The sequence below is a fragment of the Lactuca serriola genome, chromosome 3, assembly GCF_051521515.1.
Source record: "Lactuca serriola cultivar US96UC23 chromosome 3, Lser_US96UC23_V15, whole genome shotgun sequence".
NCBI classification, from domain to species: domain Eukaryota; kingdom Viridiplantae; phylum Streptophyta; class Magnoliopsida; order Asterales; family Asteraceae; genus Lactuca; species Lactuca serriola.
The window spans coordinates 65,985,633-66,008,448 of NC_136410.1; the positions used below are offsets into that span (position 1 = coordinate 65,985,633).

The window sequence follows — 22,816 nt, forward strand, 5'->3', positions numbered from 1 at the left end:
CAGTCTTTTCGATTAAAAAAAATAAAATTTAAAACTTTTCCATAAACTACGCCAAAATAATATAACTTTTGAGATTTCTCTATCCAAATATATAAATTTTGACATTAATTAATAGAAGTATTTGGTTAATAAGAAAATAAAATGAAATTGGAATAGGTTTTTGGGTTAGAAGAAGTACAATTTTTTAAATCTTTTAAGGAAATGATATAACTTCAAGAAATAATTCTTTATTATATAGAATATATTAATAAGTTCCATAATAATGTTTTGATGGTATGATTGTATTTTGTTTGAAAGAAAATGTGCATATCTTCTCAATATATTTGGTTTGGCATTTTTCTTTTGACGTCACTTTCACTTTGTACGTAAATTTTGGAAAAAATCAACTTGCAACTTTTTGTTAATTTTTTAATATATTTATTTTTTCTCTATGAAGATAAAATAAAAGGAACCGGCATCTTTGCCCCTACTTTGATTTTAAGAGGAAAGACAAGGGTAAAAACATGGAATCAATTGGTAAAAGAGATCCGATATTCAAATAACAAAATGTAAGTTAGGCCAAAGCATGTTAACACCTTTTCTTTTCTATTTTCCAAGGTTTCAATGTAGCCTTTATTTCTTTTTTAATTCTTTTCGTTTTCAACGAGGAGACCTTGTGATAAACATGAAATATCATATAAATGTTTCTGACAAATTTGATCGAATTGTTGTAAATATGCTGTAAACAAACATGGAAATAAAGATGGTGAATACCGAAAGAGTTTTGATATACTAATAGAGTAATAGGTAATTAACAATTGTTTTTTTTTTAACAGCGGAATGATTTTATTGAGAAGTTAGCAAACTGCTAATAAAAAAAGAATTGCTAACAACAGGTTTTCTATTTCTAACCATTCCAACCAACTTACACTTATCTTACAATTCCTATAAACAAACTAAGAATATGAAGATTCAATCAATCTATCCACAAGCACATCAATTTTAGGCTTTTTTATCACAAAAAAAGTTATCATTTCTAAAATTTCATACCACCCATCACAACGTCATAATAATAGCTTCCAAGACCATACGCTTCATTTTGGAAATCCGAATAAAATCAATCTACACGCACACATCTCCCAAGTCATTGAAGTGTGTAATATGCATGTCACACCACTTCCCTATAAACACAAACAAACCCACCACTACTTCACAAATACACAAGAATATGAAAGATACTATATCAATACCTCTTGCCTCTAAATTAACATAAGAAGGAAGTCTATTCATATCACATCTCCAATAAAAAATAATAATAATAATAACTTTTCTTGCTATGAAACTATTCCATCACGTCACCATCAAGCCATTTGGCAACAAGTCATCATTAATAATCCTTCGGACCTCTCCTACCTTGAATACGTCCAAATCCGCCAACATCCCACACCCAAAAGTCTTCTTTATACGTAAGATGTACACCATTAATGACATTAAGCATCTCATTCAATTGAGTTTCTTCAATTCCTCCTCTAATCGGACATCGTCAATGCCAAAAATAGTTGTCATATAACCCAACCTTTCACTAACGTAACACGCTTGAATCAACTCCAAATGCCTATGAAATTGAGTTATAATTAAAATGGTTCCCTCCAGCCTAAGTATCTTTCCAAAACCTTGTTAACAACACATCTCCTAATTTCTTTTTATTCACCTCACGATTTATAGTGCCAAATTCGTCTAAGTTATTAATAGTACCAATGATCTTTCTCCATGCTCCTTTAGTAACAATCATATCATCATGTGTACCGAGGGCATCCTCAAAACCGTTCATTGCTTTTAACACTCGAACCCATAAAGCTTTGTTCTCGTTTAAAAAACGCCATTTTCTTCACAGTGTAAAGCTTTATTAAAAGCCTCCAACGTACCAATCTCCAAGCCACCTTTTTGTTTACTTGCAGTAACTCCCAGGGGCGGACCTAGGGGTGGTCCACGGTGGCAACGGCAACCCCTAACTTTTCCGGCCGCAGTGGAAAAATTTTCGAAAATTTTCAAAATTTTTATTTTTTCTACTACCGTGCAACCCCTAACTCTCCCGTGCAACCCCTACTGTAAAATCTTGCGTCCGCCCCTGGTAACTCCTTCCCAGTGAATCCTACAATCAGTTGAGTCAGTACCCAAAAAGAACATTGCCCGAATAGACTGCAAATATTTATTCACAATGTTTGGCATGCGAAAAATAGACAAGTAGTAAATACCTCAAGAGCCCTAAACCTTCCTCCAAATGAAACAACTATAGTTAAAATATAGAGATTTTTTTGACAAAAATAGCCATTTTTTAACTATTGTCCAAAAATTAGCCAAAAATCAAGATTTTTCATCAACAACCATGCATTTTGTAAAGCACCGTACGAGATGCTTATGGGCATTGCGTAAAATGCCAAAACGACGTCATTTTTGGTATTTCATGGTACCCATAAGCATTATGCATGGCACCCCTACAAATTGCAAAATGTTCATCCCCTACTATTTATATAAGAAAAACTTACTTAAATAGGCCTATTTTCCTTTTCAATATTACGATTTAAAAGTGTTTCTCAGTATTGTAAAATGAAAAGGGAAAAAAATGTATTCCCACTAAAAAGATTAGCTTAAATATGGACAACTAGACCCGGCTCACGGGGCACTTTAAAATTCCAAAAACGTTGTTTTGGCAAATGCATTGTTGGTGGAAAATCCATACTTTTTTGGTTAATTTTGGGGAAGGTATTAAGGAAAGCGACAATTTATCATTATTTCTGAATAATATGGTTGAAAAGTAAGGCGTAGATTCAATATTCAATTATTTGTTAAATAAAATATGTTTTAACAAAACGTATACGCATGCACATCTAACACGGATACAGATAGGACAAATTGTATAAAATAGCATCCATAAAAAAAAAAACGTACTTATATTTCTACCCTATTAGCTACGCGCTACAATTTCTTCACCAAAAATACCAATATAATTTAATTTTTATCCACAATGCCAACAGCTTATATTATTGTTTCTACTCATAATAGCAACATACTTGATATTTAACACCTATATTGGCAATGTATTTTATTTGTTACCTATTGTTATTATCAGTAAAAAGAAAACATAGAAGTTTATTCATATTTTTAGAATTGGAAGTATGTTGCAATTACGTGTAAAAAAGTATAAATATGTTTGTATTACTGGTAGAAATATTTTGCATTTTACAAGTTTGAAATTTGTATGCTGTTACATAAAATTACCATACCCTTTTACATTCATGCTCAAAACAAACATTACATACACACTCCATCCCGGATAATTTCAATTCCACAAATACTTGAAACTTCCATGGCTTAAAAAACAATACGATCTATTTTACACAACTAGAATTTTTTTCTATCAACAAATAACAATTCAAAAAAAAAACATGTGAAACCTCAGAGCTCCTCCTTCTATCATGACAAAATTGAAAATTTCATTACCCACAATTCTCTTCTTAATGTACAAATCCAACAAGCTCTGAATCCTTTTACTAAGAATCTCGTTTGCTAAAAATATGATAAATATATTATCATCAAACCAAAAACTTTTGATAAAACACTAGAGATAGTGAGAGAAGATGGTTTTTACCAGAGTAAAAAATGTTATCATATCTCACGAGGGATGTTGCTGATTTGTCCTTCTTCCAACATGTCTTTGTTGTTCAACTTGTAACTTATTCTTATGCGCATAATGATTGCTTTCTGCCATAATAAACAACATTCATATCATGTAAACAAACATTTTTTTAAAAAAAAACACACACACACACAAGCATTTCATTCCATGATGATTTATTTTATAGTTACCTTGCCATGTTGAGTGTTGGTAACTCGTAATTTTTGTGTTATTGAGTCATTACCACTTCCAGGAAGAGAGTTACTGCTAGCAGGTTCCAAATGCAACTGAAGAAACTGTCGATTGAATGGCATATTCATATCACACAATATGTATTCAGAGAACAAGTAAATTAAGAGCTGAATAAACATGAAAGATATGATTATTAAAGTAGTAAGTAAATGTAAATGTTACCTTTGGTACTGCTGCTTGGAAAACAAAATCTGAATAGACATTGGAAGACTTGTTTGTGAAGTTTGCTTCAATCTCGGTTGTTTGTGGATTCCCAGGTTGTTTAGTAAAGTTGAACATTAACCTTAAAGAGCTGCTCTCAAAAGCAACTAATGGTGGATAAGCAGGAGCATCGTTTTCTGTTACATTAAAAAACAATGGTTAGAATTTAAAAAATAACTTTTCTTTTACCAAAGTTTAGTATAAAATAATAAATAAATAAACGTACTAGGTGGTGGAGGGGTAGGACCAAATCCGTCTAATAAATCCACCATAGGTGAAGGTGATGAAAGGCTGCCTAATGGAGTAACTAAAGTTTTATTTTTATTATTATCTTGATTTATTGATAATATATCATCATGATGTGGCGTAGATGAACCATTTTGATGAGGAGGTGATCCGATTGATAGTAGATCCAGCAGAACATCTGTGCCACTTTTTTGAGCTTGGTTTGCATTTGTAACTGAATTTGAAACAAACAAAAGTAAATATGATTTCAATTTTCAACAAGAGAGAAACAAATTGATATGATTTGAAACTAAAGCTAACCTGGTTGTGATGAAGAAGGGGACATGCCAACATCAAGAAGATCTTGAAGAAAGTTGCCACCTGTCATCATGCTATTTGTATTTGGTGGAGGAGGTTCTTCTCCTCCTCCTAAATCAAGCAAGTCCACTAAAGGAGCAGCATTTGTTTTAACAACTCCATTAGGAAGACTACTACTTCCCATTGAAGTTGAAGGAATAGAAGTAGAACCATTTCTCCTTCCACTGAAACTTGCTTCATCAAGAACTGGCATCCTTTCAACCAGTGCAGACCTTCACATACCATTATTAATTACTTCACTTCAATCTTTTTTATATTAAATTATATAACTTAGTATCCGTAGTTCCATTATACCTTATATTCTGATGCTTTTCGATTATAGAATCAAATTCTATGGATCTTTGTTGCAGTTCAAGCAGAAGGCTTCCTTTAGATTGAACAACCATATCCTTTATTCTCCTAAAATTGAACACCCATGACATGTTATCAGAAACTTCATATAAAACTAAACTTGAGTGGTTTTAACGAATAACAATCAAACAAGCAAAACTTACTGTGAGCAAACAGGGAAACGGGATGACAGTTTCAACAAAGCAATCAAACACATAGCTCTGGTAGTAAGATCTGATGCATGGTGTTTGATTGCAAGTTCAACAACATCAACCGCATCATTTTCAGTTACCTGTTCATAAAACATTTAAGAATATATATATATATATATATATATATATATATATATATATATATATATATATATATATGCATAATATGTGATAAGAAAGAGAGAGATAAAGATTTAAGAAAACTTACAGTTATAGGTTCCTCAAGATCAAGCGTTCCAATACCGTTTACCAACATGTCACCATATTCCCCTATGCACCATACAGCCACCCGAACAAGTGTTTCCTGATTTTCAAATAATAAGGATATGTATATGTATATGTATATGTATATGTATATGTTTAAGTTGTAGATATAAAGTAGGAAAGTGAAGGTACCCGGTCAAGTGATGTTTGGACTGCCTTGTAGAGGGAGCGTACTGTATATCCATGGAGATTAGAAGCATTGGTTATTACAACAATAAGAGCATGCCATACTTCATCTTTTACATGGTTTCCAGCCTACTAACAATACAACATCAGATTAGTAGTAGTATTGTGAAAAACTACTTCTAATTCTAATCCAAAACATCCATTAGAGATTCAGTAGGGATCCAAAATTCCAAATAGGTGGAAGTGGAATGATAACTATTTGAGGTGCAGGAATCACTGAGCAAACTACCTCAAAAACTATAGTATAGTTTTGACCAAATCTTAAGTCAAACAAACATCATGAAGCACAAGTGACTGAAACTATGAGGCGAACAAAAATACCATGTGAATTATAATGAACATGGCTTTAAGTTGAGACAACCACCCTACATGGATTATGAATTATCATGAACAAAAATACCAGGTGAAATTGTTTATTTATGTAAAAAAAGAAAAATCAATTTATGCAACAATGTTTGTTTTTATATAAAATATGCAACAACGTTTCAAAATTGAACCAATTCAGGCAACAAAGTAATGAAAAACTGGTTAACCTGTTACCATTTTAATTTTTTATATTTTAACTACTTATACATACATGGACATTCCGCTTGTAAAAAAGGTTAATATTTTAAAAGACCTTATAAACTGTGTTTATTTTTTCCGGATTAAACCTCAACTTTATTTTTTCCTGAAAAAGACCTTGCATTTTTCCATGTTTTTTGATTTGACACTTTTAGCAGTTTTTTTTTCCGAAAAAACTTGTCAAATGCGAAGGTTTTTTAAATAAAGAAAATAAAAACTTGAGGGTTTCTTCGGAAAAAACAAAAAGTCGAGGGGTTTTTTTGGGAGAAAGTGAAAATGCAAGGTCTTTTTCAGGAAAAAAAAAGTTGAGGTTTAAACCAGGAAAAAAAAACAATATATAAGGTCTTTTATGATATTAACCCGTAAAAAATCCATCACCAAATATAAAAAAATAATAAAGAAAAAAAATAGCAGGATATCTTCCCAAAAACAACCAATTCTGCAAATATCCAATAACATGGTAGAACCATCAATATACAGAACCAATGGTGGTGGTCTTGCAAAACAGAGTGGAGTTGAGGAATTGACATGCCATAAATCATTTATTTTTGTCTGTTAAAATACAACTAAGCAGCTGATGTGTCAAAAAATGTAAAAACTTATGCCACATCATACACATAAGTCGTAACAGGTTGCATGAATTGGTCGTATTTTGAAATATCATTGCATATTTTGTATAAAAACAAACATCATAAATTAGGGAAAATGTGAAACAATGTTGTATAAATAAGTAACTAACACTAAACAAGAATCAGGAGTCCCTTATAAGTCTTTAATAGCATACTAATAACTTCCATTCCACCAAGGTTTTTATAACAATTTAGAGGTCACTAGCAATGCATGGAAAATGAAATTCATCATTTACAAGAACCTACTACCATAACACATACCTCAGAAAGAACCATGAGCATCTGATCAATGTACCAAATCTTGTCAGGGGAAATCCTACAACACCAAAGAAGAAATGTTATTGTGTGTATGATAAGTTGAAATCATCAAAATATTACATTCACCAAATCAAAAGGTAAAAATGAAACCTTCAACTTACTTTTCTACAATAGAGCAAATTTTTTCAGTAAGATCTCCCTTGAAGTCCTGGTCACTTACATGTAGATAATCAATTAACTCCTTGGTCAAAGGTTTTACATTGGTCTCATTCACCAAAAGGTATACAAGTTCAAGAGCTCTTTTACGAATTGAAGCATCTGAATCCTGAATCATAAAGAAGCATTCAGAAACCACAACAAACTATATAACTTGATTAATATTTCTTTTTGTTAAGAGAGAAATTTTACCTTTACACATTCCAAGATTGTTGCACGATGTCTCTGAACTGCTTGATCATCTACTGAAATTGCTTTCATCAGCATGTTCAATGCAACATATCTGCCATATAACAAATACCAATATTTTAGACCATAAAAAAGGGAATACTCATAACTCAATTACTCATAAGACATATTAAGACATAACTCACCTGATATTATTGTCACGATTAGACAAGAATCTTCCCAAAATATTGATTGCAAGAACACGTAAACAACTACTATCTTCAATGCTCATAATGGTTTCTACACATTCATAAAGTATTGCATTCCCTGCATTCTTGTTTGACTCGGTTTTTGTTGCCACCTACACAAGGAATTCATTAATCATTATAATTTTGAATTATATATCACAATAAGCTTTAAAAAAATAAAAGCTAACCTGGGCAAGAATATCATTCATGGAATCACTAGCATCAGCATCTCCATGGCCCAAAACACGCAAAAGGCGAAGCAGTCTTATATGAAGAAAAGGGTCTGCAATACCTGAAACGTCATATTCGGGAGCATATGGGCTGTTCACAACATCCTTCAAAACTTTCACCAACACCTCTGTGCATTTCTACACCAAGAAAAGAAGAAAGAAAATATATCTCATCACTAAAATTACTAATTTACCCATAAAGAATCACATGTCAAACAATTCTTAGCACATAGAGGATCTTTAACAAGAGCAAGTATATTTACCTCCCTGAAAAATTCAAGAGCCTCTTCATTAAGGTTACAAAGATCTGTACAGAGTTGGATTGCTGTTAAAAGAACCCCATGATGCTTTTCTTTAAGTAAGGAAACAACAGGGTTGACAAAATTTTCTGCAAGGTCGGGGACCTTCTTTACAATCCTTATTGAGCACAATGCTGCCTGTAAATTGTAGGAGCTTATGTGAGTATGATTCTTCATATGAAATGTGAGAATTAGATGAAACATCCTTAAGAGATCATGAAATGAAATGAATGTTAACATCAGCTTACTTTCTTACGAATATTTGGATCTCGAAATTGCAGCAATCTTTCAACTTCAGGTGCAAGATCACGAGCCATTTCTGCAGAACATATATTACCCAAAGCACAAAGAGCTAGTCCCACAATGTACTGATTGGTGTGGTTAAGATCTCTGCAGATGATGACAAAAAAAAAGATTCTCAGATTCAACCATGTTGCTTGAACACAAGATATAGGAAAGATAAGATTGAAGAAAGACAGGAGCATACTGCTTTAGTGAATTGGTGACAAGCATCAAAACTTCTTGTCTTTCATCAAGAAGCAACATAAGTCCCAGATATCCTATTCTCTTTTCAGGGAATCCAGGAGCTGCTATAAGTTTCAAGCATTCCATTTGGCCAAAATATGTGGGGTATCCTAACATGTGAATGAACATGAGCTTTGCCAAGTTACGGTGTCTGTAATCATTGTCATTATCACTAACGGATGCACGAATAGAAGCACATTCTTTTCTAATAACAGCACGCTCTTCTGCAGCAGTTTTGCAGGCTCGTATTGCCCTAATCATGTCCCTACAGTAGACCAATAATATTTCATTCACAGTTTCAGACCCAACTAAATAACAGCAAGCTACGCATGTGGTATGAAATGTAATCAAATCTGTTGCAGATGAAGGATAAACGAAAAAGATGGAAAATCTTGAAGTAGAGAGACATATGGTTTGCGAGGGATAGTTCATGATAGAGTCCATGGATTATCTTCATACCCAGATTAGGATCTTATGAGTATTGCAGTTGGTGATAGTGTCTTACTCATTTGTGTGACCCGAGAAATACATGGATGAATTCCATTAAATGTACACAAATCAAATGCCCCAACTATTACGAACGCGAACTAACTCTCAATATAGACAATTTGAGATCACCTTAATACAAATTAGGTCGAAATGAAGAACAACTAGTTCAAAATTGATCACAAGGAAAAGCTTTAAAACATAAGATCAGTTGTAAACAAGCAACTCACCTCAGACGCGTCCCAGACGAAAAGGGATTCATGATTGGGTCGGTTTTGAAACCGCAAGAGAGCTCGATCAGATCCAGAGATGTTTAATGCAAAAACGAACTATATAACCGGGTCGTAGACCGGTGACTGCAATTATATGTATGTTTGATCGAATCGAGATCTGGGGAATGGTCAATTACGAGGATCTGAAGAGGAATTTGAGATCTGTAGCCTATGGATGCTAATGCAAACGCGATGATGATGACCAAAAATCTTGATTTCTCTCCCTAAATTCTTCCACTTTCGCTTCGGTGGGAGAGATGTAAGCGAGTATGCATCTATCTTTGTTTTCCCTTTTTGAAAAGCGGAAGACAAAGTATAGAATACAAAGCACTTAAATCAATTACAAGTATGCAACAATGTCTCATTTTCTTTCTTTCCTTTCTAATTTAAGGTTTCATGCAAACCATTTCTAAATATTATTAAAAGATAACATTTAATTCATTAATTCACCAATGAAATAATTAGAGCATTTGATTGAATTTCAATCCTGAAGTTTCTACCCTTAGATCTATTTGATGACATCACCTTGACCAAAATATACATGCGTGTCAAATTGTAACTTACAGTCTTTCTTTCAACACGTCGAAAACTCTAATCTCCTTTGCATGCCATCAGCCGAAGTCGAACCACATCTCATGTGTCGCTTCCCTTTCTCTCTTGAGTTCCCAGCATTCGTTTGTTACCACCACCCTCCGTACACCGCCGCTACAACCTACAAGAAGGTAACCCACCATCCCTTCCCCATTAACCCTCATGTGCTTACCTGAAACTTCTTCCCTCTCAATGGTATGATCGACTCCATGTAAAACCCTAGCCGAAGACACTGTTGTTGAGGACTTGCTCCCTTCCCTCACCCTATAGACGATCGGTACCATCATTCTAGAATCAAATGAAATATTGTCATCGAAAAATCTTCTGTGTGATTATGGCTTTAGAGCGCTCTAATTGGCTTAGACAGAACATTATAATTTTCTCCTCTTTGAGTTGATTTTCTTGCTGAAAATTAAATCCGAAGAATGATTACTCATATTTAAACTCAATTTTTATTGTATGGATGATTGTAGCATATTGCAAAACCATCTCCCCAATCGTAACTTGGAATCTTCCTGAAATCCATATAGGTAAGCTCTTCAATTGGATTTACCACGCTTTTATTTTTTGAATCGATTAACCCCTTTGGGCTAAAAGAAACACCTGAATTAGGCGTGAGTGGAAATTTGTAGCTTCCCTTCACCGCCCATTCGATGAAATGCCTCATAGGTCTCGAGAAAAGTTGTAAGTGCATCAATGACAGAAAAATGATCATCCAAAAGCTAAACTTATTTTACGAATAATAAATTTCATTGAAAGCTACATATCTTACTCCTTTCCTCCAATTTAGTTTTATTGTTATTCTGATTGGAAATTATCTAAACAACGAATCCTTGCAAACGTCGGACAAAATGTGGTGTTTTGTTACTACTCTTGAAAAAAATCAAAGAGTTTACTGTTAATTGTGAAAAGCCCTTGCATTGCAAGAATATATATATATATATATATATATATATATATAATGTTACATAAGGGACCCTACACTATACATAAAGTATAAAAACACATAATGAACTAACATATCCCCTTAGTTTGAGCATGGGGTTTACAAATGTTTAAATTGTCCCGAAAATCTAAAAATAACTGTATAGGTAGACCTTTAGTAAATATATCTACAAACTGATGAGCTAATGGCACATGCAAAACGCGCACATGACTAATAACAACATGTTCCCTAACAAAATGTAAAACTATTTCCACATGTTTGGTGTAACATCCCAAAAATAAAACCCAAAAATTTCATTTTTAATCTAATAAAACCAATATCCCAAAAACATTATCATAAAAATACAGATAAACAAATTGTATCAATACATCATCAATCATCAGAGTAAATCACAAAATGCAAAAACATGTGGTGTGTGCTCTGCAATCATTGCAGGCTCTTCCATTTGGAATCAGAAGTACCTGAAACATAAACTAAAAATTGTAAGCACAAAGTTTAGTGGGTTCCCCAACATACCATATACCATACATAAATAAACACATAACGGACCCCGCCCAATGAGTGTATCGGGCCCTGCCCACACTCGCATAACAGGCCCCGCCCAGACTTACATATCAGGCCCCGCCCACTGAGTATACCGAGCCCTGCCCAAACTCGCATAACAGGCCCCGCCCAACATACAAATCATAGAAGCACATACACATACAAGATTCACACAGACATCTAGTATCCTAGCATCACTGATCATGAGCCGGAATTGGTGCCTTATACCTGCTAAATATGGTGAGGAAACTCACCACGCACTGTTGAATCTCACGGATAAATCTCTGGTTGTTGGCCCACTAAAAATCTTCGCGCTATAATCACAAAACATCATCGAATTAGTAATTGGATCCTTACTCACCCTAAGAGTCCGAACTAGGGTAAAAGACCTTTTTACCCTTCCTTGTATTTGGCCTAAGGCCCAAGCCCAATCCAAATTTTCCAAAGGCCCAATTTCTAAAATAATCACCCAAGGCCCACTATGACCCAATTTTCCAAATTGGGCTCAAACCCCTTCATGGGCGTTAAACCAAGGTCCAAAAATATTCTTAGCCCAAAACAATATTCTTATGGCCCAAAATAAAGCCCTAGACTCCTAAAGTCCAAAATGAATCCCAATACCGAAAAGCCAACTTCCGCAGCTCACTGCTGAGTATGCGGGGCGTACTCGGCTTGTATGCTCAACGTAATCGCTTGAGGTCTTGTACACATAGTGTACATGCTTGTACGCCTAACGTACTCCACCCTTTTGCCAACTTTCACTTTTTAGCTTCTTTAATCGATTATGACTTCCATCCCAACTTATATTTGACTTCCTTAAGGGGGTTTATCATGTAAAGTTGCCAACTTTACGTGCATGGATGGCTTAATGAGGCTCTAGAGCTCAAAAGAGCTTAATAAATGACTTAATATGTAACACCCAGAATCCAGAAGACCCGGAAAGGAAAGAAAAACCCTAAGTCAAAGGGATCAACTCGTCAAGTCTAAGGAGGAACTCGACGAGTCAGCGCAGAATCTGTGTCGCAGATTAAGTGACCGACTTGGCGAGTCAGCGAGTGGACTAGGCGAGTCTGGTCTGGGTTGGGAAGGCTCTAATTATGGGACTTGGTACCCTATTTAAGCATCTTATTCTCTTCCCTAGGGTTCATTACATCCTCTCTCATCCAGAACCCTAAAACCCTAGCCACCCAACTTCATTTTTGGAGCTTTTGGTGAAGATTGAGGTCCATTGGAGTGGATTTTGAAGGCTTGGAAGAAAGGAGCAAGGAAGGAAGTGTAGATCCAGCCTTCATATCGTTTTGGAAACTGTTAGAAGGTAAAAAGTCTGTACCTTGAGCTTTCAATTGATAAATCCCCTTTCTAGTTTGCTTTTGGTCACATTTGCATCATTTCCAAGGTTAATCCGAGTATTAAACCCTTGAGGATGGATTTGGACAACAGATCTGGACACTCTTGAGCTTTAGGAGCTCAGAGTTGTTGGCTTTATCAAGCTAAGATCCCATTTCATGACCTAGGTTTTCTTTGAAGCTTGGATTAAGTGTTGTAGCCCCATAACACCTTGCATGCACGTAAAGTTAGAAACTTTACATGCAATTCTAGCATAAGTAGTCCAGATCTATGAGTTGGAGGTGTCGGGATGGACTATAATCGACAAAATAGAGATGTCACAAGATGGACTCGGCGAGTCAGTTCATGGACTCGACGAGTCGGGCCGCAAACCCAAGCCCTTCTGTTTATGAGTCAGATCAGTGAGTGGGTTAGATAAGGGCTTAGCCAGTCTGGTTCCATAATGGACCTGAATATCATAGTACTTGACGAGTTGAAGAGGAACTCGGCGAGTATAAGGCAATCTTCTTAGTTATGAAGATGAACTTAACGAGTTCAAGGATGAACTCGACGAGTCGGTTGAAGATGGTCCTGAATGTTAGTTGAAGGAGAGCCCGTCGAGTTGTTGCTAGACTCGACGAGTAGAGTCGAGGTCGTTTAGGGATTTGAGGAGCATGGACTCGATGAGTTGGTAGAACAACTCGGCGAGTTGAGTCAACTGGAAGTTGACTCTGACAGTTGACTTTGACCTTGAGAAGGACCTTGACCAGAGTTGACTTAGTTGGCTTCTTGAGGACAGTTAGACTATGTGTTGCTATTTTGGTATTAGTAGCTCGGGGAGCTAGAGGAACAACAGTTCGGAGAGTTATTGGATAGCAGCCGGAGGGTTATCAGCAATTTCAGTAGTTCAAGGTGAGTCTCCTCACTGTGTGCATGGGTCTATGGCCACAATGCCGACCCATTACAACCTCTCTCATCCAGAACCCCAAAACCCTAGCCACCCAACTTCATTTTTGGAGCTTTTGGTGAAGATTGAGGTCCATTGGAGTGGATTTTGAAGGATTGGAAGAAAGGAGCAAGGAAGGAAGTGTAGATCCAGCCTTCATATCGTTTTGGAAACTGTTAGAAGGTAAAAAGTTTGGACCTTGAGCTTTCAATTGATAGATCCCCTTTCTAGTTTGCTTTTGGTCACATTTGGATCATTTCCAAGGTTAATCCGAGTATTAAACCCTTGAGGATGGATTTGGACAACAGATCTGGACACTCTTGAGCTTTAGGAGCTCAGAGTTGTTGGCTTTATCCAGCTAAGATCCCATTTCATGACCTAGGTTTTCTTTGAAGCTTGGATTAAGTGTTTTAGCCCCATAACACCTTGCATGCACGTAAAGTTAGCAACTTTACATGTAATGCTAGCATAAGGAGTCCAGATCTATGGGTAGGAGGTGTTGGGATGGACTGTAATCGACAAAATAGAGATGTCACAAGATGGACTCGACGAGTCGGGCCGCAAACCCAAGCCCTTCTATTCATGAGTCGGATCAGTGAGTGGGGTTAGAGAAGGGTTCAGCTAGTCTGGTTCCATAATGGACTTGAAGATCATAGTACTCGACGAGTTGAAGAGGAACTCGGCGAGTCCAAGGCAATCTTCTTAGTTACGAAGATGAACTCGACGAGTTCAAGGATGAACTCGGCGAGTCGGTTGAAGATGGTCCTGAATGTTAGTTGAAGGAGTACCCGTCGAGTTGTTGCTAGACTCGACGAGTAGAGTCAAGGTCGTTTTGGGATTTGAGGAGCATGGACTCGATGAGTTGGTAGAACAACTCGGCGAGTTGAGTCAACTGCAAGTTGACTCTGACAGTTGACGTTGACCTTGAGAAGGACCTTGACTAGAGTTTACTTAGTTGGCTTCTTGAGGACAGTTAGACTATATGTTGCTATTTTGGTATTAGTAGCTCGGGGAGCTAGAGGAACAACAGTTCGGAGAGTTGTTGGATAGCAGCCGGAGGGTTATCAGCAATTTCAGTAGTTCAAGGTGAGTCTCCTCACTGTGTGCATGGGTCTATGGCCATAATGTCGGCCCATTACAGCCTCTCTCATCCAGAACCCCAAAACCCTAGCCACCCAACTTCATTTTTGGAGCTTTTGGTGAAGATTGAGGTCCATTGGAGTGGATTTTGAAGGATTGGAAGAAAGGAGCAAGGAAGGAAGTGTAGATCCAGCCTTCATATCGTTTTGGAAACTGTTAGAAGGTAAAAAGTTTGGACCTTGAGCTTTCAATTGATAGATCCCCTTTCTAGTTTGCTTTTGGTCACATTTGGATCATTTCCAAGGTTAATCTGAGTATTAAACCCTTGAGGATGGATTTGGACAACATATCTGGACACTCTCGAGCTTTAGGAGCTTGGAGTTGTTGGCTTTAAATCGCTAAGATCCCATTTCATGACCTAGGTTTTCTTTGAAGCTTGGATTAAGTGTTTTAGCCCCATAACACCTTGCATGCACATAAAGTTAGCAACTTTACTTGTAATGCTAGCATAAGGAGTCCAGATCTATGGGTTGGAGGTGTTGGGATGGACTGTAATCAACAAAATAGAGATGTCACAAGATGGACTCGACGAGTCTGGCCGCAAACCCAAGCCCTTCTGTTTATGAGTCAGATCAGTGAGTGGGTTAGATAAGGGCTCAGCTAGTCTGGTTCCATAATGGACTTAAATATCATAGTACTCGACGAGTTGAAGAGGAACTCGGCGAGTCCAAAGCAATCTTCTTAGTTATGAAGATGAACTCGACGAGTTCAAGGATGAACTCGGCGAGTCGGTTGAAGATGATCCTGAATGTTAGTTGAAGGAGTACCTGTCGAGTTGTTGCTAGACTCGACGAGTAGAGTCGAGGTCGTTTTGGGATTTGAGGAGCATGGACTCGATGAGTTGGTAGAACAAGTCGGCGAGTTGAGTCAACTGGAATTTGACTCTGACCGTTGACTTTGACCTTGAGAAGGACCTTGACCAGAGTTGACTTACTTGGCTTCTTAAGGACAGTTAGACTATGTGTTGCTATTTTGGTATTGGTAGCTCGGGGAGCTAGAGGAAAAGCAGTTCGGAGAGTTGTTGGATAGCAGCCGGAGGGTTATCAGCAATTTCAGCAGTTCAAGGTGAGTCTCCTCACTATGTGCATGGGTCTATGGCCACAATGTTGTCCCATTATGTTCATGTTCATGTTTATGCTAATGTATAGAAGGAAGACCAGGGGGTTAGCCCTAGGCACTTATTGATATATGTTCCGAGTTACGACCTGATGTCGGGCGAGGCCCGAGGAATGTTAGGATGCTAGAGGTCTTTGTGATTCATACATATGTCGGTATGATAGGATCTGGACTAAGGGTCCAATGTCGGGGTAAGCCCGAAGTACGTTAGATAATAGTATGCTTCCGGGTCGGGGGTCCGATGCCGGGGTATTCCCGAGGAAGATTCTTATGTAATGTGTTAGATTATACTTGTTGTCTTCGTGATACTTGTATGTTCCTGGTAAAGAGGTGAGTGTGGGCGAGGTCCCGTATCTCATCATTAGTTGGGTATGGATGGGGTTCCATATCTCGATATTAGCAGAGTAGGGGCGAGGCCCATGATAGGAAGGATGTGAGTGTGGGCGAGGGCCCGTATCTCACTACTAGTAGGAGTGTGGATGGGGATCCACTACTTTAGTAGCAGACCAGGAGCAGGGCCCAAGTTAGGCGAGGCCTTAGAGAAGGGTATGGTTAGGGAATGTTTATGTATGTTTCAGTATGTTATTTAATCGTATGTATGTGTATGGCGGGCGAGGCCCAGAGTCAGGCAGGGCCTAAAGGAAACAGATCTGTATACCGGGCGGGGCTCGATGCCAGGTGGGACCTGATGCCAGGCGGGGCCTAATGACGAACAGGGTCCGATGGCGGGTGAGGCCCAATGCAGCGGGTGGGGGGCCAGTATGTGGTTATGTGCTCAGTAGATATGTATGGTATGTGGTAGGTTAGGGAACTCACTAAGCTTCGTGCTTACGGTTTTTAGTTTGGTTTCAGGTATTTCCGGTAGCGGAATGAAGAGCTCGGGATGATTGCATGGCACACACCAAGAAGTTTAGCATGGGATGTTTACTCTGATAAAATGAATAAGTGTTTTGGAAAAGATACTCTAATTTGTCATATAACCCCTTTTTTATGATTGGCTGACTTAATGCTATGGATTAGTAATGTTTTTAAAAGAAATTTTTGGTCATGATTTTTGGGATGTTACATAATACATGCATAAGACCATAAACAGCATAAAATTTGCACCTTTTAAGCTTAAGGAACCCTCCAAACATCCAGATCTACAAGATTTAGCTTCTAAAATGGTCTTAAATCATCAATACCAACCAAAAGGGACCAAAAAGGACCATAACAAGCTAAAGAGTGGATCAAAGTAAAGAGTAGACAAGGTATCAACTTTATACCTCAAAAGTCACTAAAATATGGAGCTAAATCTGGATCTCTAAGCTTCCTTCCAATGAATGGGTCTTCCAACTATTATAAAATGATTTTCCTTGATCTCATTCAACATTACCTCGATACATATATACACAAATACATTGGGTTGTACAAGGCTAAACACAATGGGCTATACATTATGGGTTGTACACTAACATCCCCCTCAATTTTATCAGGAGGCATATGACGAACGTTCAAACTGGATCGAAAGTCTAAAAATATGCTTGTGGGGAGACCTTTGGTGAAGATATCGGCATACTGAGAGGATGATGGAACATGGAGAACTCGAACATGACCGAGGGCAACTTTGTCCCGGACAAAGTGGATGTCAATCTCTATATGTTTGGTTCGATGGTGCTGGATTGGATTGGAAGACATGTAAACTGCACTAACGTTGTCACAATAGATGAGCGTGGCTTTCTAGGTGGGGCAACGAAGCTCAAGAAGAAGATTTTGTAGCCAGGAGGTTTCTGTGACGGCATTGGCAACGCCTCTATACTCCGCCTCTACACTAGATCTGGAAATCATAGCCTGTTGTTTGGAAGACCACTAAGTTTTGGCTTTAGGGGAAATCACTAAGTTTTGGCTTATAGTTTTAATTTATTGTTTCAGGTATTTCAGAGGATCGTGGGAAACCGAAGGCCTGATCGTGCACATCTTCCTATTTTCATGATATTGATTTTTTGGATGCTCTGATATGACTTTACCTTGGAAACAATGGTTCTTTTTGTAAACAGTGATCGTTAATGGTTGTTTTGAAAATTTTAAATTTTTATGATTTTTGGAGTGTTACAACTACAATTTAGATGCTTTGGAAATACCGAAATAATGTGGTTTTCGAATCATAAAAATGAAGAAAATTAGCATTTTTGAAAACATTGTTATGTATTCGTTTGATTTGTGTTCTGATAGGAATGGTAGAAATAACATTAATTGAACCATGTGGTATCAAAATCCTTTGAGTTGTAATGTCTTGTAATTCTTTTTCCTTCCAGCTTCTTACTAGTTGTGTTTGAACAATTTTGGTTGTTCAAAAAAAATGTTAATTACTCATAATTATAACTTTATTAGCCTTTTATTTAACTATTAAGAATGCTAACTTTTTCATTGAAAGTTAAATGGAATTCTATTCAACGCCCATAATTAGTTGCAAGCAATGTTCTAAAAAGCTCGTCATGGCGCGTCATTTTTGGGTTATGAGCAAAACATCATTCCTATGGTGTACATGCAAACCCTAATAGCTTTTGGATCTAGTTTGTCTAATGAACATGCAATTGAATATCCAAAGCTATAAACCCTAGATCTAGCATATAATTAATCATATTAACATAAGAATGGGGTTTAGATCTTACCTTGATTGTTATGTAGCAATAACAATCTCAAATCCTCCTTGTAATGGCTTTAGAAAGCTTAGAGTCACAAGTGTCACTCCTCTAATGGCTCACAAACACCAAGAGCAAGAGGATCAAGAATGATAAGAGAGGAGGCTCCCAAAAACGTGTAGAAACCCTAAGGAATCAGTTAGCCACGTTTTTGGTACCTTAGGGGTCCTTAAATAGTGAGGCTATTAGGGTTATCTAACAAGGAAACCCTAATTTGATTGCTTAGGCCCTAAGCAACCCATGGACTCCCTTCTTGGAGACCTTGGACGATTTCTAATGGGTTTCCCCACAGAATTCGTCCATCCCTCTAATATGGAGTCATTAGCCCAATTCAACTATCATACAATTGACAGTTCTAGTCCCTTAAGTTTAATTAATCTCTTTTAGCCACAAAATTAATTATTGACTAATATTAATTAAACAATATGATTTCTCCTTTAATATATTATTCTCATAATATATTAATAAATCATAATTAATCCTCTATCTCCATAATTCATCCTATCAAGTTGTTTTGGTGAAGGCAACCCAAAATGACCATGCACCATCGGGTCAAGTACATACCAAAATAGTTATGGACTTAGACACTAATCCAACAGTCATGACTCCAATGCTTGTACTTGCCGCCAAGTTTTAACAAAATGTTACCTTAAGTCACATATATATATATATATATATATATATATATATATATATATATATAATGAATGATAATAGAAACTAAATATAAAATTATTCATTATATACAAAATTGTTGTCTTAAATTACACTTTACAAAGGATGTGGTTCGTCACGGCTAAATAAAACTTGAGGCTTGAAATTGTCGGCAAGTCACGTTTTACGTTATTTAGAACCATGGTTACAAGTATTTATATTTTTTGGTTCGAAAGTAAATATTCAATTTCAACACATCTTAAACTTTACCTTCGAACTTTAAAGTAATTCTTTTGCATTATGTATGAATTTTGACGGTTTTATTTTCATTTTTCTCTAGAACTTAAAGAATTTTAACTTCTTCATTTGAAATTAATAGTTTAGTTTATTATGTTGAAATTTGAACATATATTTAAAGCTTTATTAATTCATTTTATTCCATATGTTGATGCAACATATGGTGTTAGTTTTAGATGTCATATTATTCATGAATCCTTTGTAATAAATAAAGATTTTTTTTGTCACTTGTCACTTTATCAAAGCTTTTTTCATATGTCATTATATGAGATTTTACAATTATTTAAATTCCACACGATAGTATGTGGTATTTTTATTTTTTTATTAATCAATAATCAATTCCACTAATTAATGAGTCGACCATTATATATGTAAAATATTCATTATATTTAAATGTTTATTAATTTACACATATATATGAATTCAAATGGATGTTCTAATGACACAATTAAGGTCGTGTATTTGATGATATATTTGAATTCAAAACATACCTTTAATTTTTTGAACTTTTAATTTGAATTCTAACAAATTTATTATTTATTCTGATTTTATAAAGAAATATGTGTGTATAATACATCTCTATTTCTACCCTAATAAATGAAAAAGAAGACAATATTCAAAGTATTTGAAAATTTTGATTCGTAACAATTATTTACAATATGTCAATAATTTTTTCATTAGTATATATTCAATAACTACTTATTCATCATTTTGTTTGTATTTATTTCGAAAGTTAATTTAAAAAATATTTAATGTTTACACCTTAATTTTCAACATTATTATTTAAAATATGTCAATAGTTTTTTATTAGCATAGATTGAATTACTTACTTATTTATTATATCGTTCGCATTTATGTAAAAATATATATTTTTAAATATAATATTTATACATTGATATTAAACTTGTATTTTTAATAAACTTGTGTACTACTAAACGAGTCTCACACCTAGTCAAAAGGGAAGAGGCCATTTAATTTGGAAACCATATAGTTGTGATAAACAAATTCTAAAATTATTATTTGTCCTTCTATTAAACAAACTATTATACACATGACATCTTTTCTATCTGTATTTCAATTAAAATTTCCTACATATTAGAAAAGATACAAATTATTTTTTTCCGTTATTATATGTGTCAACAATATCAATTATTAATTTCTTCCAAACCTCAAATCTCTTAATATTAGATCATATATTTATATCTGTTTTTAATAATTATTTTGTTATATAATGTATAATTGTTGTTGTCATATTTAATATATCAAATTTAATATTTTTCACTCTACATTTTTATGTTTTTCTCATTAATCATGAAGTAAATAACATTATTTAAATTTAATTTTTTTGGAAACAACGATTTTATATAGAGCGGAAACAGAACAAAAAACACAAAACTAAGTCCAGACTAGGAGAAAAATGCAAGGGAAAAAACGCTACATATTTTTGAAAGGACAAAATATCCAATCCGCTCAATTACAAGTACCCAAATTACCCCTATAAAGTTCCCGATTGTAAACCATATTTATAATGCAATCCGCCGTCTTGGTAGGAAGAATGGACAACTTGTTGAAAATCTAGTAATTTCTCGCTTTCCAAACACACAAAATAGCACCATAAATAATGGATGCGAATCGTTTTCTCTTTTTTGTGCACCAGCCCCAATTGGCAGCATAGTCGATGATCTCCGAAATTTAATCAAAGATACGAAAAGGAATGTCACACCACCTAAAAATCCAAACCAGAACCTCCCGAATGTAAGGTCACGACGCTAAAAGATGGTCCCTTGAATCGAACCCGTTAGGAGAGAGAGAGAGAGAGAGAGAGAGAGAGAGAGAGCACGAGCACGAGCACGAAGCGATGTTAACCCTACGACGAATGAGCACCAAGGCAGAAGGAATGCGATCCATGCAAGCTTTCCATATAAAACTCGTGACCTTTGAGGGAACCGACTTCAACCAGATGGTAGGATTGCTCGCTGATATGGTGAGTTTGGAGTCGATTAAGTATCTGAGCTTGCAAATGTAAAAGTGACCATCAAGGCATCGACATCAAGCTTTGATCTCCACAAGTCTTCAACGTCGGACAAAGGGAAATTAGAGATGATTGTGATCAGATGTTGCAACTCCTGTTGTTCCTCGGGAAGCATGGGTCTTATTTCCCACATCCATGTAAAGCTATCAACAGAGATTCTTTCTGCCACCGTGCAAGGCTTCTTAGAATCCAAGGAAGCAAGATGGGGAAATCGGTTGTCCAGAGCACCTCCTCCAGTCCAATCATCAAGCCAAAACAAAGTATTGTTCCCCGAACCTACAAAACAAGATAAGATTTAATTGAAACTTACATCAATTTCTTCAAGGTCTGCGATGGTTTTGATGATGTTACTCCACACCCCCAGGATAGATTTTAAGGCGAGTTTGGTCACCGGTTTGCTATGAATATTATGAATTACGGAGATCACATGTTGCCATAGAGTAGAGTTGTCGTTCTTCGATCGCCAAATCCACATAAAAAGGAACGTCATGTTGATGCTTTTAAGAGAACCACTATAAAGCCCACCATTGTCTTTACACATAAGGACAAATTTCCATTTTACCATATATATATATATATATATATATATATATATATATATATATATATATATATATATATACTGTCGTTGTTGCCCCATAAGAACTGTCTTCTTAATTTCTCGATATCATTTAAAATTGTAATTGCAGCGCGAAAAAGAGAGAAGTAGTAAAGAGGAAAACTACCTAAGACCAATTTCACAAGAGTAAGACGGCCTCCAAATGAGAACGTCTTAGCTTTCTAAGCCGAGAACTTGTTGTCCACCCTATCCAGGTTTCCAATTTCGCTTCAAACACATATTTGCCCCCACCAGGATACCAAGGTAAGTGAACGGAAAGGAGACAGCCTGACAACCAAGAATATTCACGCACCTGGTAACCTCTAAGTCAGTCACACCGATCCCAAA

At 36.0% G+C, this 22,816-nt stretch overlaps 1 protein-coding gene across 1 annotated transcript; it reads right to left on the reverse strand.

Moving 5' to 3' along the window:
• Positions 1–3,235: 3,235 nt before the first annotated feature.
• LOC145094489 (AP-1 complex subunit gamma-2-like) lies at positions 3,236–9,588 on the reverse strand. The gene is made up of 19 exons (XM_079032663.1): positions 9,557–9,588; positions 8,803–9,105; positions 8,564–8,705; positions 8,280–8,453; positions 7,975–8,154; positions 7,745–7,899; positions 7,563–7,653; positions 7,316–7,479; positions 7,158–7,212; positions 5,650–5,772; positions 5,462–5,557; positions 5,206–5,333; positions 5,006–5,110; positions 4,655–4,923; positions 4,335–4,568; positions 4,070–4,245; positions 3,847–3,951; positions 3,629–3,741; positions 3,236–3,546 (listed from the first exon to the last, which is right to left on the reverse strand). Exons 1-18 carry the CDS (start codon positions 9,586–9,588, stop codon positions 3,646–3,648), a joined length of 2,628 nt encoding a protein of 875 aa, XP_078888789.1. The 3' UTR covers positions 3,236–3,546; positions 3,629–3,645.
• Between the last annotated feature and the right edge of the window lie 13,228 nt (positions 9,589–22,816).

What these genes read in the sequence shown, in the direction of transcription:
- LOC145094489 (XM_079032663.1), bottom strand. Translation starts at nt 9,588, where the DNA reads ATGAATCCCTTTTCGTCTGGGACGCGTCTGAG. An exon ending in CGTTTCCCTGTTTGCTCACA is followed by an intron (nt 5,111 to 5,205) that starts GTAAGTTTTGCT and finishes GTTCAATTTTAG; the next exon opens with GAGAATAAAGGATATGGTTG. An exon ending in CCCTTCTTCATCACAACCAG is followed by an intron (nt 4,569 to 4,654) that starts GTTAGCTTTAGT and finishes TTTCAAATTCAG; the next exon opens with TTACAAATGCAAACCAAGCT.